Here is a 17,675-nt window from a genome sequence, read left to right as displayed (position 1 = left end):
GTGGAGGGAAGCAGCCAAGCCAACCTGTGGCCGCCCAGCAGGGAGAGCCGGGAGCCGGGAGTGCAGGTGCCCTCTGATCTCTGCCAGTGGGTGATGCCTGTGAGCTTGAACCCACCTGCAAGCTGAAGGTGGAAGAGCTAGAGGAGGTGCCTGAGGGGCAAATGGAAGATACCCAGTTCAGGGGCACCTTCCTGCCCCCCCCCCACCACTGGGTCTTCTGATCCCTGCATGTGTGACCCCTGATGTGACCGTCACACTGGATGCTGAGCACCCTAGCCTGGCGCTGGCTCTCAGGGTGGCCGGCACCTCTGCCTGCCTCCAGGCACCTGCGAGCCAGCTCGGGGACAAATAGACTCGCCGCCAAACTGTAGGCAACACTGATTCTAAGTGGAAGTTGAAATAAGGAAGGACAGTGCAGTGACGTAAGGTGTGTGGCCAGTGGAGTGAAGGGCAGGATGACGGGGGCCGGTGGATATTGGGTGGCCGAGGTGGGAGGCCGTGGTAGCTGGGAGGGTGGCATGGGCTGGCTCCCTCAGCAAGGTGTCCTGGAGGAGGCGGCCGGAAAGGCTTGCGAGAGCTGGAGGGTACGAGACAGTAATGTAGTTTTTTTTTTTTTTTTTTTTTCCGAGAAGCTGCTGTGTGGCCCAGACATAGGGACAGAGAAGGTGGCACACCCATGTCTTTGGTGGCCATGACCTCTGAGGTCAGACTGTCTGGGTGCAGCAGGCGGCTCCGCCACTGCCTGGTGAGAAGGACGGGCTTCCCCTCCCTCTGACACGGGGTTGCTCACAGAATCCACCCTAGAATAGGGCGCCTGGTGGGAGCAAACCCCACGGCCGCTCAGGTTCTCAGCACAGAGCGGGGCCCACATCTCCGCAGGACCATCATCAGTGGTCTAGCTTCTGCTGCCTCCCTTTTGGGGTCGAAGGGCAGAGATCACAGGGTCGAGCAGAAGGAGCAGGTTAGGCAACTGGGTCACCCCCATTCCTTCCTGTGTGACCTTGCACGAACTGGCTAAGCCCCCTGATCCTCAGACGACAGATGCAGCGCCGTGACTGGCACCAACAGATCCTAGCCAAATAGCAGAGCACGCCCAGCACTACCTGTGAACCTACCTGCCTGAGCCACCTTCCTGGGGTCCCGCAACGTGGGGCCAGGACATGGGGCGCCTCCAGGCCCCGCACTGGTGGCCCCAGACTGGCCCTTGTTCATCGCTGCCAGCGATGGGAGCAGAGGGTGGGTGCGAGGGGTGGGACACACTGGGGGGCAGGTCTCTGCTTGACCTTTTTTCTGGGTGGCCCTGGGCAAGTGTCTTAACCTCCGTGAGTCACTGTCTGCTCTATGGGAGTGAGGCCGACCGCATGGTACTGTTGTGGGCGTGAACGTGATGATTACTTTTTTTTTTTTTTAAGATTTTATTTATTTATTCATGAGAGACACAGAGAGAGAGGCAGAGACACAGGCAGAGGGAGAAGCAGTACCCTGTGGGTAGCCTGTTGCAGGACTCGATTCCAGGACCCCGAGATCACGACCTGAGCCTAAGGCAGAGGCTCAACCACTGAGCCATCCAGGGGCCCTACGTGATGATAACTTTTAAGATAAATAAATGCTAGGTCTAGGAGGAATTTAAGGGGAGCTGGGTGCAGTTTGGGTGTAAGGACCTATCTCAACGCTAGGCACATGGGAGGCTCTCTCTAAATGTTGGAGAATTATCTTGGGCTGCATCCTAGGCTGGGTCCTCCAGGCCAGCTTTGATCCATGGAGTCAAATAAAAATGGAAATACGATCAAGAGCAGTTATTGGTGATCAAGTTTCTGCTCAGTATGTGGGTGTCCTCCTCTCATTTTACAGCTGAGAAAATGACACTCAGAGAATTTCCTAGGGTCCCACAGGGCAGTGGCAGTGGCAAGACATGAACTTGGGCCATGATGACATGCTGCCCACCCCCTTCGCCACCACCACCCCTCCCCGTGGATGCAGATAGCACAGGGGGCATCAGAATCCCTGCCAGAGACCTGCTGCCAAGGCCCTGCTCTATCCCTTCTCAGCTGCAACCCTAATCATTACCCATTCCTGCGCTCATTCATTCATTCAACAAACATTTTTGAGCACTAAATTTGTGCTGGGAACTGTTCTAGGCACTGGGGTTACATAAGGGGACAGAACAGATGGAAATTCAGGCCCTCATAGAACCTTGTTCTGCAGGATGAGTCAGAAACCAAACAAGAAGTCTATAGTATGACAAAGAGTGAGATAGCAGTAAGTTATGGGGAGAAAAGAATAGGATAAAATGAGGGGCAGTCCCAGGATAGGGTAGGGTTAAATTGGGGACTATGCCCCAATTTAAACAGTGAAGGCAGGATCACTGACAAGATGACTCTGAGCAAAGTCTTTTAGGAGATGACAGTGTGAGCCACGCCGAAGGAAAAGCATCTGAAGCAGAGGGAACAGAATGTGCAAATGCCCTGAGGTAGGAAGCTGTGGAGAAGGTGGCTCCAGGAGGTCAGCGTCACTGAAGAGGAGGAGCAAGGTGGGGAGGCATTTAGGGCAGATGGTTGGGAGGGCCATGTGGGCCTCGATAAAGACTTGGCAGTTTGTTCTTTGAGACAGGGAGAATCATCGGAGGCCTGACCCACGGCGTCAGGACTGGACATTTGGGGGGTGAGAGGGAAAGCTTTGAGGGCCCCGTGGGGCTACTCAGATCCAGCATGTGTTCATGAAAAACTGTGTCAAGCTGTCCCCGGCTTTGGGGATCACCTTTCCTTTCCCCAGGCTCCCCCACCCCTAAGGGGCCACTGGAGACTTTATACCATGAATTCTGAGCATCTGGGGCCTCCTCACAGGCTTAAAACAGCAGCTGATGAGGCAGGTGTGGGTTTTGGGCCTGGAAGGGAACGTGGCGATAAGAGCACCTACTTAAATTAAGGCTTGACAAAGCCTCCCCGGTAGCATTGGCTCCAAGCCCCGGGTCACTGGGCCTGGCCTGGTGCCTGCGAGGGACAGGACGCGGGGAGAGATGGTCCCACTCAGCTCCGTCTCATTTCCCAGCGCTGTGGAACCTCTGGGCAGGCCAGCAGCCCCGGCTGAGGACAGCCCATGCTGACAGCCAGGAGGTCCCTGGAGCCTTGAGGCCGAGGCCGATCCTTGGGAAGCAGCCACGGAGCTGGCCAGGCCGGGGCTGGATGGGAAGGGAGCGGCCAGGGTGGCGGCCAGGCAGGCACCTCACGTCAGGCCTATTCATAACCTGGGCTCTACTTCCCAGGCCCTAGCAGAGCAGACTCTGGCTGTGAGTCACTTGGGGGCCTCCCCTGGGTCCCCCCCTCCCCGCCCTCCCCCTAGGGAATCTCACCTTGTGTACACTCTCCTGTGTCCCCATCCCTTGTGCGCCTCACGAGGTGGGGAGTCCATGCAGCGGGGGGATTTTTTTTTCTCAAGGCAAAGACTTGGCTATTGGCACAGGGACATATTCCCAAGGTCTCCCCCTCGGTTCCTGACCTCCTCAGAGCCAGAATGTCCCTTCTTGGATCTTCGGATATTGAGATATCCTCCTGGCCAGGCCCCGGGGGTCTCCCCCGGGGATGTGCCCGTTCATATTTCCTGGGCAGCTCCTGGAGCAAAAGCCCTGATCTGACGTATTTGCCAATTTCTGGGGTGGAAACGCTCCCGTAGCCGATTTCAAGCTCATAAGGTGACGGCACAGAAAGTGGAATTGGAAAGAGGCGGCCACGGTGGGCTCGGGTGAGATGGTGGGAGCTTGTTCCAGCCCAGCCCTGGGGACCCTCCCCACCAGGTCACCTCTGCAGCTTCCAGGATGTGCAGCGGGCAGGATGGCCTTGACCTCTGTGCAAGCCATCCTCTCATGGATACGTCGTCGCTCAAAGTGGCTACTCACAGGCCAAGCAGGCCTTTGGAAACTCTGGGATGATCGAGAGGGGGCCTCGCCCAGGAAGGGGGATGGGAGGGGTCGGGCGGGGGGCGCACTGCTCCGGGGCCGACCCTGCACAGAAGTGAGAGAAGTTGGAGGGAGGAGAGGACACCCACTCCTTGACTCACGACCGCTTCCACCAAGATATTGGTGTGATCCTTCCGCTCTTCACTTTCTGTGGCCGGTTTTGGGTTTTGCCCGTTTGGGATGGTTTAGTGCAGGTAAGTGTTACTCTCTGCCTTCTGATCTTTACCAGACCCCGTGAGAGGCTTCAGGCTCCCTGAACCAGCCTCATGCACTGCAGGCCACCAGGGTGGCCACTTGGGAAAACAGCCTGGCAGTTTCTTTTTCTTTTTCTTTTTTTAAGATTTTATTTATTTATTCATGAGTGATACAGAGATAGAGAGGCAGAAACACAGGGAGAGGGAGAAGCAGGCTCCATGCAGGGAGCCCGATGCGGGACTGGATCCCGGGACTCCAGGATCACGCACTGGGGCTGGGGCAAAGGCGGGCGCTAAACTGCTGAGCCACCCGAGGATCCCAGCCTGGCAGTCTCTGAAAAAGTCCAGCGCGACGTTACCCTATAGTTTAGCCATGCCACTCCGGGGTATCTACCTAAGAGAAGTGGAAACATATGGCACACAAAGCTTTAGGGGACTGCTCCTGGCAGTGCTATTCACGGTGACCCCATAAACAGAGATGCAGTCTGTGCGCACAATGGAGCGCCACTTAGCAACAGAGAGGGACAAAGTGCTCCTACACACAACAATGTGGATGAACCGCAAAGACGGTATGCAAAGTGGAAGAAGCCAGACACAAAAGACCACAGATGCTAGGATTCCATTTATAGCAAATGTCCAGAAAAGGCCATCTATAGCAACAGACAGATTTAGTGGTTACCCAGGGGGCTGAGGGAGGGAACAGCTAGTGACTGCAGATGGTCTTGAAGGGTCTTCTTGGGGTGATGGGGTTGTGGTCATGGTTGCAAAACTCTGTAAACTCATCAAAGGTCATCACACTGTATGCTTACAAGTGGGTGAGCTTTATGGCTGGCCTAGAAATGATACCGCAGTGGAGCTGTTTCCAAATGCTGCCTAAATACCCTTCTCGATGGATTCATTGGATTCCTTAAAGTCAGATGGACTCTGATGTATTTGACCTTCTCCAGTTACTGCACACGGGGGTTGTGTCTCTGGTTTGGGGGCTCCAAGCGACCCAGCGGAGTAAGATTTTCCGCTTTAGGATTACTTCCCCAAAGTTTGTTTTCCAGAAGAGGCCTTACTAGGTAGGTCAAAAGTCCTGAGCGTTTGTCAAGACTCTCAATATGATGCTAAGTATGCTAAAGCATTTCCCCCAAAGCACGGGCCAATTAATAGTTTCGGTTTCCCGTCCTTTCCTAGTGCACGTGGTCAAATTGGGGCACCCACTAGTCCCGGACAAGAGAAAAACACACTATGCTATGGTCTTACAAGTCAGGACTGTGGTTGTCCTCTGGGGAATAGTAACTTAAGAAGGGGCGGGAGGGAAGGTCAGGGAGGCTGTAATGTTTTGTTTATTTTTAAATTTTGTTTTTCGAGAGAGAGACAGAGAGAGAGAGAGAGAGAGAGAGAGTGTGTCTATGCATGCACGGGCGGGGGTGGGGTGGAGACGGAGAGAGAACCTCTAGCAGACTCCCCGCTGAATGTAGAGCCTGACAAGGGGCTGGAGCTCATGACCCATGAGATCATGACCTGAGCCCAAACCAAGAGTCGGGACACTTAACAGACTGAGCCCCCCCAAGGGCCCCTGTTTTGTTTATTTTTGAGTTGAGATGCGATCGACATCCAGTGAATTAATTGGATAGCTGGGTGAATCCTTACATATGATGCTCCCGTGGGGCCCTCTCCCAGATCAAGACAGAGAACGTTTCCATCACCCCAGGAAGTTCCCTTGTTCCCCTTTCCAGCCCAAAGCCAGCAGCTGCTCTGACCTTCGTCACCATAGATTAGATCTGTCCCATCTTGAACTGCCCATAAATAAAATAATATTTTCTTATTCTTCATCAGGATGCTGCTTAAATAGATATGATCTTTAGGTGAGAGCCGCTGAGCTGTATATTTCTATACTTTTTTGACATTGGTTATGTCTCAATGACAAAGGGTGGGTCAAGGGGAAAAGGATTTGGGGGCGCTGTCCAGTCTGCGGGCAGCGGCCCCCTTGCTGACAGTCGTCCTCCCAGCGGGCTGTGCCCGGCGGCGTGGCCTTGGTTCGTGGCGCGAGGGGGGTGGGAGGAGGGCTGTGTCCAAGAGCTAACCTGTATCTCTCTTCTCTCCCCTGTCCGCACCCATGTCTCCATGCGTCAGTCTCGTGTGCTGTGTGTGTGTCCATAAAGCCACATTTCGTGCTGCCCGCCAGAGAGCTCCGTGTCATCCCATCTCAGCCCTGACACTGCCTCAGCATGGCCATCTCATCACGCCTCGCCCTGTGGGAGCAGAAGGAAAGTAACGTTCAGGGTTCAGGCGACAGCCGCGGGGCCGACTGCCAAGCGGGAGGACAAGCCAGAGCAAGGGTGGCCAGGCTGTCCCCTCCCGCCTCAGGCGGGGCATCTGGCATCCGCACCTCCCTGTGACGTGTCCAGTGCCCCTCTCCACTCCCTCCGGCCAGCCCTGGTGAGCCGAGGCCTCTCCAACCCAGTTCATGAGCTCCTTGAACTCCTCCCATGCCTGGCCGCTCTCTTCCTGTTCCTCAGTAGGCAGCGGGGGGACTGAGGGTAGACCAGCTGTCCTGTCTGGATCACCGGGGCGGCTTCCACGAGCACCAGCTTTGTGCAGGCGGTGGGGCGGGGACAGGGCTGGTGGCTGCCAGACTTCTGCCTTGGGGACGGGTTTCCGTGCTCCCTGCCTCTGTCACCATGGAGAACTGGAAACGGGCCCTTCTTCCCAGTTATTCTTCTCCCTTTTGTATTTTTTCACAAGATTCCACGAAGGGCTGTCTCTCTGATGCCTGAGCTCTCCTTCGCCTCGCCTCCCACCCTCGTGTAGGATTTGATGAGTTAGAGTCTGAGGGGTGAGGCAGTTGAGAAGCTTCTCTCTGGCTGCCTCCCAGACTGCTCCGGGTGTAGCACTGAGAGCAATGCTGCAGGAAGCAGGGGTGACACCTGCCGAGTGGGCCGTAAGCCTCGCTCTGTCTTATGAGGTGGCTTTTGGGCCCCATTGAGAGGGAGAGGCGTGGGGTCATTGTGAGCCCCGGACAGGGGGCTGCATCAACCAGCCTTAACCCCTGGCCTCTGCTTTGTCTCCTGGACGTCCCTATCCCCTTCGGATTTCCCCTTTATCAGCTGGGCTGCTGAGATCAAGTCTTTGGTAGCCACACGCGGAGGACCTTGATAAGTTGCTTATTTTAACCACTGTGTGGCTCTGCCATAGAAAGTGCTACAGATTTCTGCCACCCCGCCGTCCCCATGTGTGGCCACAATGATGCTGGTTAAAGATGTACCCCAGTCACCTAGAACAGGTCCCATTGCCTCAGTCCCTGAGGACCCTGTCCTTTGTGGTCCACAAAGGAGCCTTAGCTACACGCCAACTCCAGCCAGCTTGGGTCTAGGCTATGTTTCTGGTGTAAAATGCCAGTATCTAGCCCCCCAACTTTAGGATTCCGTATTGGGGAGCCCCTGGCTGCCTGGGTCCCGGTTCAAGGACTATCAAGAAGCCACAGCTCTGTGTCAGTGGAGTGGGCTGTAGCCATAGGGCTGGATTTTTTTATATAAACCGTGGCTGCGAACCATTCCCTACCTTCCCATGTCCCTGGTGCGTCATCAGTGAGTAACTGATCAATCTATTATATTAATTGCAAGCGGAGGCAGAGAATGTGCATGGTGCCCTGGGGTCCATCCCCTTCTGGAAAATGGAAAAGCTCCTGATGTACTAGCTCCTCCCAGAGATGGTCTGTTCCCCGCCCAGGAAGGGAACCCAAGGGCCAAATTCACATTATGAGGAAATTGGGTCCAGGAAGAAATCACACAGACAGGGTGGCCTCTGCTGCTCATGCATTCCATCTCCATGCGCTGTCTCAAGGCGTCCCGGAGCCCCGGCCGACCCCATCTGCTTTGCCACGGCCTCTCATACATGTGCTTGGTCACGGATGTCCCCCTGGGCCGCCTCCCAGGCTCCATCGCAAACCTTTCCAAGGACCGCCTGCTTGCACTGGTTCACTCACTGAGCTTTCTCCTTCTTTGCTTCTGCAAAACAGATTCGGGAGGAAGACAAGAGCCCTCCACCATCTTCGCCCCCTCCCCTTTTCTCTGTCATCCCAGGGGGCTTCATTAAGCAGCTGGTCCGGGAGACCGAGAAAGAGTCCAAAGAAGCAAGGTTGAGGAAGGAGGCAGCGCTTGCCTCTCCAGAACAAGAGGTAAGTGGCCCCGCAGGAAGGGGACCAGGTGCCAGTCAACAGGACGGTCCCCTCCTATGAGCCTCTAGATTCAGTGGCCATCTCGCCTTCGCTCCTGCTCTTTGAGGAATGTCCTTTCTGCAGTCGATCTACCGAACTCCTATTCCTCCCTCAGAACCCGGCTCAAATAGTACATCTCTGGAAAGCTCCCCCATTGCCTTCCTTTCTCTGATTCCCATGGTGCCCTCTGTGTCTGTCTTAATGGAGGTCGGCAGAGTTAAATATTTGATCGTGCGACTTTTGGACGGGGCATTCCTTAGGGCCGGTGGTTCTCTCTCCTTCAGCTCTGTATTTGGAGCACCTCTTGTGAACTTGGTCCAGAGTCGGACAAATGTTTGCTGAATGAATGCATGAAGGACATCAGCTGACTAGCGATTGCAGGGATCATTTTAACCCCACTTTTGCAGAGAGAGAAACCTAGGTGTTGGCTAACAATGTGTAGCTGGCTTACTTTACGTGGCCAAGCTATTCAGTTACTGGTTATGTTCGGTTACTGGTTATGGGTGTATTGGTTGTAGTGATACTGAGACCTCTCCATGCCAGGTGGCAAACAGGTGTGACCTCGGCCCTTGCCCTCCAGCTGCCCCTCCCCCTAGTCCCTCAGAATGGCCACATGCCAACAATTAAAGGGTTAATGCTTGCATGAGTAGAGACCTCAGTACCTAGCTGGCATCATTTCTGATTGGTCGGTGTCTGCTAAATTCCTTAATTATTCTGAAGAATTCCACTAGATGGAAGCAGTCATTGGACAAGCAAGATACAGCCCCCTGTGCTTTAAGGACTTGCAAATTTATCCTCTCCTGGCGTCTCTGCAGCGCACCCTGGAGGTGGAGCAAATACTGCAGTGACTGGGCTGAGCGACCCAGCGGCCTTGGGGCCTGGGGTTGGCTCGTGCCCAGTGACCAGCCTGACTCTGTCCCCCGCATCCCTCCAGCTGTTGTTCGCCGGTCCCATCCCCCACGTGCCTGTCCCGTCCCCCATGTGCCTGCACCTGTCCAATTACAATGTCTTCACTGCATCAGAGGAGTTCTCCGGCAGCTGAACTGCAGCAACTGTTGAAACGTCCCTGCCAAGTCTTCTGGGGGAGGATTACAGGGAGGATGGGCTCTGTCCCCACCCCTGCCTGAGCCAGGCATAAGTGGGGGGCCACGGTCAGCCTCCATAGCTGTTGTTAGGTCATGATGCAGTGTGAGCGGGTGCCGTTTGTTACTAGACAAGGTTCCCTTTGCCGTTCATTGGCTCCCTTGAGCTCCTCTGCAGCAACGGGGTAGATGGGAATCGTACCCACTTCTTAGAGGTGGAGACTGAGGTTTAGAGAGGTCAAGCAACTTGCTGAAGGTCATGAGGCCAGATAGAGGCAGAGCCAGGGCGAGGGCTTGTGCATTCTTGGCTCTGGGAAGCTGCCTCAGGAAGGGCCACTCTGGGGAGCAAGGTGGCTGATGCGAAGACCTGAGCAGGAAGTTGTCCCACAAGGCTGCTGGCCATGCTGGCTTTCAAGCTTAGCACAAGCTAAGAACTGAGCACAGGATGGGACAAACTGTCACCCCAGGGTCTAGGCAGCGACTCAGAGCCAAGATGCAAGATGGACAGGCCTCAGACCACAGCAGGTGTCTGGACCAAGGGCCAAGATGGTCCTGGGGCTGGAGCAGGGCAGCCTGGGGACATGTTTCTCTGAGGCAGCAAGCCCTGGCTAGTTCTCGCCAATTTAATTTTCTTGTCCCCATTGGTAAATAACTGGATTCTCTCCTTCCCCCCGCACAGCTGGCACCCCAGCACAAGGTCCTCATGTAATCCTTACAAGGAGCCATTGGAAGCTGTCACCATCTTGTAGGGAGGTAAAAACGAGGCTCAGAGAGGTGACTTGGCTTTCCAAAGGCCAGGCAGTCAGTGAGAGACAGGGGCAGAAAGGGACTCCTATCGAATGTCAGGACAGCTGGGTCCTAGGACCCACCCCTCTGTGTGGTCCAGGCCTCGGTTTGCTCATCTGTAAAATGGGTGTGTGTGAGTTGCCTCTTGGCCTCAATGATTCTAGAAGCACCTCCTCCCGTATACCAAGAAGGCTGCAGAGTGGATTGGGGGCTTTGGCGACTATGAAAATCCAAAGGACAAGAGCCCATGGGTGGAAGAGAGGTAGGGTCGCATTGGTTATCTTGTTTGGCTCAGAGCCATGTTACTGTCTCCACTATGGCAATTTGGTTAAAAATACGGCCTTGACTCACTCTTCAAAATGGTATAGACGGCGGTGACGTTTGCCAAGCGAGGCCAATCCCCTTTCCAAGGCTATGTCTTCCCTGGCCCCTGGTCAGACGGAGCCACTAGGGCCCTGGAGTGGGGGTTCTCAGCCCTGGCTACACGCTGGAATCATCCGGGGGGCCACAACCCAGACCAACTCTATCTGATTCTTTGGGATTGGGGCCAAAGCATCAGTATTTTTGTAAAGCTCCCCGGAGGTTCTAGTGAGTCCTAGGGATAAGGAAGGCTGGTAATATGCATCCAGTAAGGACGTTGACTTTAGACTCATGGGGGCCTGCATGACTACATTTTGAATTTGTCTCTTGGGCCACCTGATATCCTTGTGTTGGCTTCTTTATCTGTAGAACGGGGGGCAGTTCAGAACCTACCTCCCTGGGTTCCTAGGAGGGTTGAGTAGGATATGACGGTGACGTTGGGCCCTTGGTAAGAGGGATCTACATGTGATGGCTGTTAGTACTGTCATCATAATCATCATCATTACAAAGCTGTAGATAGAGGCCGTGTCCTTGAGGCATCCACCACCTGAAATGGAGCAGAGATACACATCGGAGGTAGAATGGGCTGCAGACTATGATCATCGCCACAGACCATGTACCAACATGGTGCCCTGGGGCCTCGGGGGTGCCCGAGACAGGTTCTGACTGAGGTTTGCAGGCGGGGATTTGTGGAGGGGGTGGCATTGGAGCTAGGTATAGAAGGGTGAGCAGAGCATGGGCAAGTGAGGACCGGAGAGAGCATTGCAGGCAGGGAGCTAACAGAGGACGGAGGACAGAAGCATGGAAGCAAAGGCTGGTCAGATGTGGTAGGAGATGTCCCCACGTGACTCAAAGGGAACAAGTAGGGACAATGGACCAGAATGGAGGGTGGTGGCTCCTTTTTGAGGGCTCTGAATGGCAGGGGATGGTATTGAATAATTTTCCCATAAGCTATGGGCCACTGCCAAAATCTTTTGATTTAGATTAAAATGGCTGGCAGCGAATTGAAGGAACAGCAGATCAGACTGTGACAATGGCCCAGGTGAACGTGGAGCCGGGTTTGGAAAGAGAGACACAGGTGTGAGGCCATGAGGGTGGAATCAACATGATCCTGCAGCTGCTTCAGGTGCAAGGGGAGGGTGAGGACCCCAGACTCCTGGGCCCAGGTTTGTGCGGGAGGCCAGCATCAGCACGGTGCCCTATGGCGGTACCCAGGCGAGGGCAGGCGGTGAAGCCAGGCATCAGGGTGGACCTGTGCTCCCCGCCCGGGTCTCTTCCTCTAGAGGCCTCAGCACAGCGGGCCCTGTGAGCCGTTCAGGCCACAGCCAGGTGGGCTTGAGGACAGAACTCTGAGCAGAGCTGACACCACAAGGCAGCAAGGCCCGGGACGGGAGCTGGCAGGGGGTGTTGTAGCACAGATGTCCTGGCCAGGCAAGGCAGGAGGACCTACTCTGTGCTGGGCTTGGTTTCCTATATTATCATGAATCCTAACGCTCGCCCTGCGAGGTAGGCCCTTATGCTCCTCATTTTATTGATAAGGAAACAGGCTCAGGGAGGGCAAGTAATCATACCTAAGGCCACACAGCGAATGGCAAAGTGAGTGGGTCTGTGGGCTCTGAAGTTGGTCTTGAGGCGTTGGGCCAAGGTCCAGGGTGTTGGGGTTCGGCTCACCGCCTAGCACAGTGCCTGTTAGGTCTTGGGGGCGCTTGAAGGTCTTTGGGTGGATGAATGGCTGGATGAACAAAGGAGTGAGGGAGGGAGGGAGGGAGTGGTGAGCAAATGGCAAAGCTCTCTGGTCAGCAAGCAGCTAAGTATGGTTGTGGCCTGTCTCCTAGACCCCAGAAATTTCTGCTAGCCAACCCAAGAGCAAGTCCGACAGTGGCACCAAATCTGGAAACCAGCAAATTTCCCAAGGCAACCAGTCAAGCTCTCCGCAGAACTCAGACATTCCAGGCAAGGAGAGCAAGGGGGCCGGCACCACAGACTCTGTACTGATGACCAGCATCAATGGCGAGAAGCCCCAGGAATCGGGCCCCACTGGGACACCAGCCAAAAAACCCCTGCCCTTCAAGAGAGGCGTGAGGAGGGGTGACGTGTTGCTGATGGTAGCCAAGCTAGACCCGGACGCAGCCAAGCCGGAGCAGAGGACCCAGCCCCGTGATGCCCCTGCTTGCAAGACCCCACCCCCAGCCACAGACCCTGGAGGGGGAAAAAAGGGGGGGACTCCAGGGACTCCTCGTGGCCCCCAGGGCAGCACTAAGGACACAGCCACAAAGGCCGAGAAGCCCCGGACTGAGGGTGTTGGGGACCCAGGCATGGTGCTACTAACAAAACAAGGTGCAGGGGGGAAAGGGGACGGGGCCCCCCAGACCAAAGGGCTGAAAGGGGATGAGCTCCAGGGGGAGCCCTCCAGAGAGGATCCCTCCAGAGAGGGGCCAGGCCAAGGGGAGCAGGTGGAAACAGCAGAGAAGGGGGCAGAGGACCCCCCAAGCAAGATGGCAAAAGGGAATCTCTCCAAGGATGTGGGTAGTGAAGGGAAAAGGGCTGGGGCCCAAATCCAGGTGAGAAAGTGGGGAGGCCCCCTGGGCAGAAGGAGCAAGTGGGACGGTCCCCAGAGTAAGAAGGACAAGGAAAGTGTCCTCCCAAGTAAGGCAGAGAAGTCAGAGGAACCGCAGATCAAGGCGGAGAAGGGGAGCAAGGAGCAGGAGAAGGCCGGGAAGGGGGGGGACGCTCCCCGAGAGGTGGGCAAAGCCGGCGAGCCTCCCAGTGCACCTGGGAAGTCAGGTGAGCCCGGGGCCAAGGTAGGAAAAGGACAGCCCCAGGGTGAGTCCCGGGAGGCCGGTGAAGCTGCAGGGAAGACAGAGAAGGGCTGGAAAGCCCCCAAGGAGGTGGGGGCCCGTGGGGAGACCTCAGCGGCTGCTGAGAAGGAGGGTGGGCCACACAGCGCAGCGCGGAAGGCCGGGGAGCCCCGCTCGGGAGCAGCTGATGGAACCGAGGCCCTGGAGACGGAGGTGGAAGGACCCAGACCCCCTGCTCGGGAAGGCCCCACAGAAAGGCCTCGGAGTCAGAGTCGCAGGGAGAGTGAAGAGGGGCCAGGCCTGCCCGAGGGCAGCAGGGGAGCACAGAGCGAAGATTCGGACCAGGTGAGGGGCTGCGGTCCCGGAGCGGGGAGGGCGGATTGCTCAAAATGCGGATTCCTGGGCCCTGCCTTGGAGCTCCCACTCAAAAGGCCACGAGTGGGGCCAAGGCATCTGCATTTAAATAAGCACCGCCCCCCCTTTGCTCTTCCTTGGGGAAATTCTGCTTTGGGTGGTCCCAGATCCCACCGTAAGAAACTCCCACTGACTCCTGGGTTTGCTCCTGACTCGGGGTGGGGTGGGGTGGTGGCCAGGGGAAGTGTCCTCTTGCTCTGATTTATGTGATCTTTGCTCTCAGGCGCCCGAGGACAGATGGTACGAGGCAGAGAAGGTCTGGCTGGTTCAGAAGGATGGATTTACCCTTGGTAATTAGGAGTGTTAACCCCTAAGTAGAGGAGGGTTCCTGTATTTTCTTCTTGCGCCCCCTCTGCCACTAGCTGTAGGTGCTGGATCACGGGGGGCGGGGGGGAGGTGAGGGACAAGGAGTCCAGGGTGGGGGTCTGTGGCCTCTGGATTGAGAAGCGTTGAGTGCCATTTGCCCCACCTGGCAGCTGGTCTCCTGGGGACTGTTTCCAAAGGCAATTAAGCTTTGGTAATTAATTATTTAATGAATTCATTGATGCCCCATGCATTGTTTGGCCCCTACTGTGTTCCTCCAGGAAATGAAGTGTGGTGCAAATGGGCAAAGGGGTTTCATCTCACGAGCCCACTTTTGTCAAGTAGTCGTGACCACACTCTACCGAGAGGCAATTATGAGTCCCAGTCAGAACACGGCTGGGAAGAGTGATTGATTAGTGATGTCTGCCACGGACGCTGGAAGGGGAGGTGCCAGCCCGTAGGCTCCCAACCATCAGGGTGCCTGCCCTGTGCCTGGCACCAAGCCCAAGGTGGGGCAGACCCAGCTGCTGTCCTCAAAGGACTTGGGGTCACAGTTCAGAAGCCTCCATGTGAGCAGGCCCCAAGGGGAGACAGTGCTGCCCCTTCTGACCTGAGCCAGGACACCTATTTAAGCTCCCTGGTCTGGCTTCTCAGCTTAGAGCCTGTCCTCTCTCTCTCTCTGGACTGTCACCAGCAACCGTGCTGAAGCCTGATGAGGGAACAGCTGACCTGCCAGCAGGCAGGGTACGACTTTGCATCGATGCTGACAAAACCATCACCGAGGTGGATGAGGAGCATGTTCATAGGGTGAGCGCTCTGTCTCCTTCCCCACCTACTCCACTCCTCTTTCCCCCACCCCTGCAAGAGATTTCCTTACACCTGACTGCAAAGTCTGCTTTGGCCCAAAGCCCCGGAGGGAGTTGTGAGGAAGACCATCATGGAACTCATTGTTCTGTGGGAGGTATATTGTTCGGGGTGGGGGGGCGGCGGGGCAGGTTGCTGCTCTATCGCTGTGTTCTCTTTATGAGGACACATTAACAGACATTGTTTGTCAGAACTGGGAGTTCCACTTGATCCAAGAAAGTGATCGCTTTTTGTTTTATGGACATTGCAAATCATGCTACGTAGTGAGTTTCCCTTTTCACCCTGACTGCCAGGGAACTCAGAGCCAAATTTGCAGCTTGTCGTTAGCTATTGCTTAGGTTTCAATGGCCTATTATTTTGGGTATTACCTTTTCTTTTGGTTGATAAGCCCAATTATGCTTTGCATAATTTTTGTAGCACACCATAAATCTTTTTGAGATTTAGAGTATAATGATGGGAAAAACGGTCCTGTCCCGATCCTCTTCCATCTCTCACAGCCTATTATCAATCAAGAATGTGTTTCTTCCAGAAGGTCTGTGTGGGCCTCATTCATCATTCCCCTTTCTCCACCCTCTACCCACCCCGGGTGCTCTACCCCAGCTGGTGTTCAGAGTTTGCAGTAGGCCCGTGTCCCTAACAAAGAGGCTGACCCATGAGAGAGCTCAGGCTTGAGGCAAACCCCAGAGCCATAGGCCCAGAAAACTCTTTGAAGCTGGAAAGAATAGTAGGAAGCATTTTAGAATGGATGCCCCAAGAAGCTGCAATCGTCCCTTGCTTCTGGAAGGGTTTGGGCCTATTTCCAAGGGATCAATGCATGATGGGCTGACAGAGAAATGGGGCTGTTTGGGGCACTGGCCTTGGCCCCCGAGAATCACAGAACACACGCAGAGCTTCCTGGCAAGAGCCGGAGAGGAGGCAACAGCCACGGGTACTTCCTCACTCTGGAACACCACCGTCCGTGTGGTGTTTGAGACCCAGGAGGCTCTCTGAATCTTGCCAAGTCTCTCAGGAGCATCGCCCTCCCGGGGCAGTGAGTTCAGGAAGGAGGACCAGTGTGAGGAGACAGGTGGCCCTCAGGATGCACGAAGGGCAAAGGAGCAGGGTACCCTTATTTCGCTTGTAGGGTCCTGTTTCTCTCTCTCCAGAGTCCTTGTCTTCTGTCCTGGTGTGTGGCAAACAGCTCTCCAGGGATGGGGTCACCAGGACTGTGTGTGTGTGTGTGTGTGTGTGTGTGTGTGTGTGTGTGTGTGAGGCCAGAGGACACTTTGTGTGATGCTCCACAGGCCAACCCCCCTGAGCTGGACCAGGCTGAGGACCTGGCCTCCCTGGTCAGTGTCAACGAATCGAGTGTCCTGAACACGCTTTTGCATCGCTACCGGGCGCAGCTGCCCTGTACCTTCAAGGGGCCAGACCTGATCGTCCTCCAGCGTCCAGGGCCCCCAGCACCCTCTGCAGGCAAGGTGAGTGGGATCATAGGGACAGGGCTGGGGACAGGTGCCTCGACAGACACCCGTGGGGTGTCCTCAGGGTGTGGGGGTTCCCTCTGCATCTCAGGGGAGAGAGCCGGGCAGCCAAAGCCCCCCGCAAACCCGTCTGTGAGTAGCATCCTGCCAGATACAAGATCCGGGGCATCATGGTCACTGTGGTCATCGTGGTCATCGCAGACCACCTGACCCCCCTCTGTAGAGGGGGACGAGGAGTCACGGCTAGAAGTAGCAGGGGCCTTGGGGATGGTGACAATGCCAGCAAGTATTGAAGGAGTATCAGCCCTGTGCCAGGCCCTGCTCCAAGCTCCTGAGCAGAAGAGCTCAACGGACGCTCACGCACACCTGAAGAGACAGGGACCCTTACTAGCTGCGTGTGACGGATGACATCTGCTGGGCCAGTCCTCAAGCTCAGCCCGGGGAGAGCGGGGCTAAGCCCGGGGCCGCCAGCCTCTCTGGGCTCCGAAGCCCATGCTGCACGTTCGGCAGGCCCGGACACCCACTGACATGGGGACCCAGAAGTCTCCACTCTGCTCCTACTTACTCTTTTCCTGCGAAGTATAGAAATGGCTGGGATTTTTGGTTTTTGATTTCTTTTTTTTTTTTTTTTTTTTTTTGGTCAAGACAGTGACAGCAAAGGCGAGCTCTCAGTGCCACCTTGTGGCGAGACCTGCAGCCACACCCGCGCCCTCTGAGCAGGGGTGGGGGGGTGCCTGGCTGGTCCCACAGGCTGTTGACTGAGACAGGAGGGAGGGAGAGCAGGGATGACAGAGAAGCCTGCCCTTGGGGGGCTTCCGTTCTCGACGGGGGAAGACAGGCCCCCACTAGCAAAGGACAACCGTGGTCTAGTAGAGCAGTTGAGCGTCGGGGACACGTGGGGACGAGGTCACACCAGGTCTTTGTTATGATCCTAATGTTTCTGGCTCTTGCTCTGAGCGTGATCCCAGCTTCTGGGGGTCTTCAGAGAGGCGTGAGATGGTGTGCCCTGTGCCAGAACAGGCTCCCCTCAGCTGCTGCGTGGAGGGTAGGTGGGAACGGGCTGGACCCCCCAAGACTTCTCTTCCCCACCCCTCCCCGTCAGGTGCTCCCCAGCCCGTGGCCCGTCCAGCCTGGCTGTCCGCTGTGTGCACTCTCCCCTCCCTTGCTGTGAGGGCCGTGCTTCTGGGAGTGCAGCCCCGGGCCTCTGAGCCTCCAAGAAGCTGATGGTTCCTCTTGCTCCTCATAAGCTCCTGGG

The 17,675-nt window shown here is 55.9% G+C and overlaps 1 protein-coding gene across 2 annotated transcripts in view; it reads left to right on the top strand.

Moving 5' to 3' along the window:
• MYO18B (myosin XVIIIB) overlaps positions 1-17,675 on the top strand; it is a 256,479-nt gene that overhangs the window by 10,266 nt on the left and 228,538 nt on the right. For both annotated transcript variants that reach the window (XM_041729151.1, XM_041729150.1), the window contains exons 2-7: positions 6,268-6,401; positions 8,153-8,311; positions 12,414-13,721; positions 14,014-14,080; positions 14,788-14,900; positions 16,241-16,417. In XM_041729151.1, the coding sequence (XP_041585085.1) occupies positions 6,363-6,401; positions 8,153-8,311; positions 12,414-13,721; positions 14,014-14,080; positions 14,788-14,900; positions 16,241-16,417 (1,863 nt within the window). In that variant the 5' untranslated portion in view covers positions 6,268-6,362. The remainder of the gene's footprint in view (positions 1-6,267; positions 6,402-8,152; positions 8,312-12,413; positions 13,722-14,013; positions 14,081-14,787; positions 14,901-16,240; positions 16,418-17,675) is intronic.

Source organism: Vulpes lagopus, chromosome 14 (genome assembly GCF_018345385.1).
Source record: "Vulpes lagopus strain Blue_001 chromosome 14, ASM1834538v1, whole genome shotgun sequence".
In the NCBI taxonomy this organism is placed as follows: Eukaryota; Metazoa; Chordata; class Mammalia; order Carnivora; family Canidae; genus Vulpes; species Vulpes lagopus.
The sequence above is the reverse complement of the archived record's forward strand: the minus strand, read 5'-3'. Positions and strand labels throughout refer to the sequence as shown.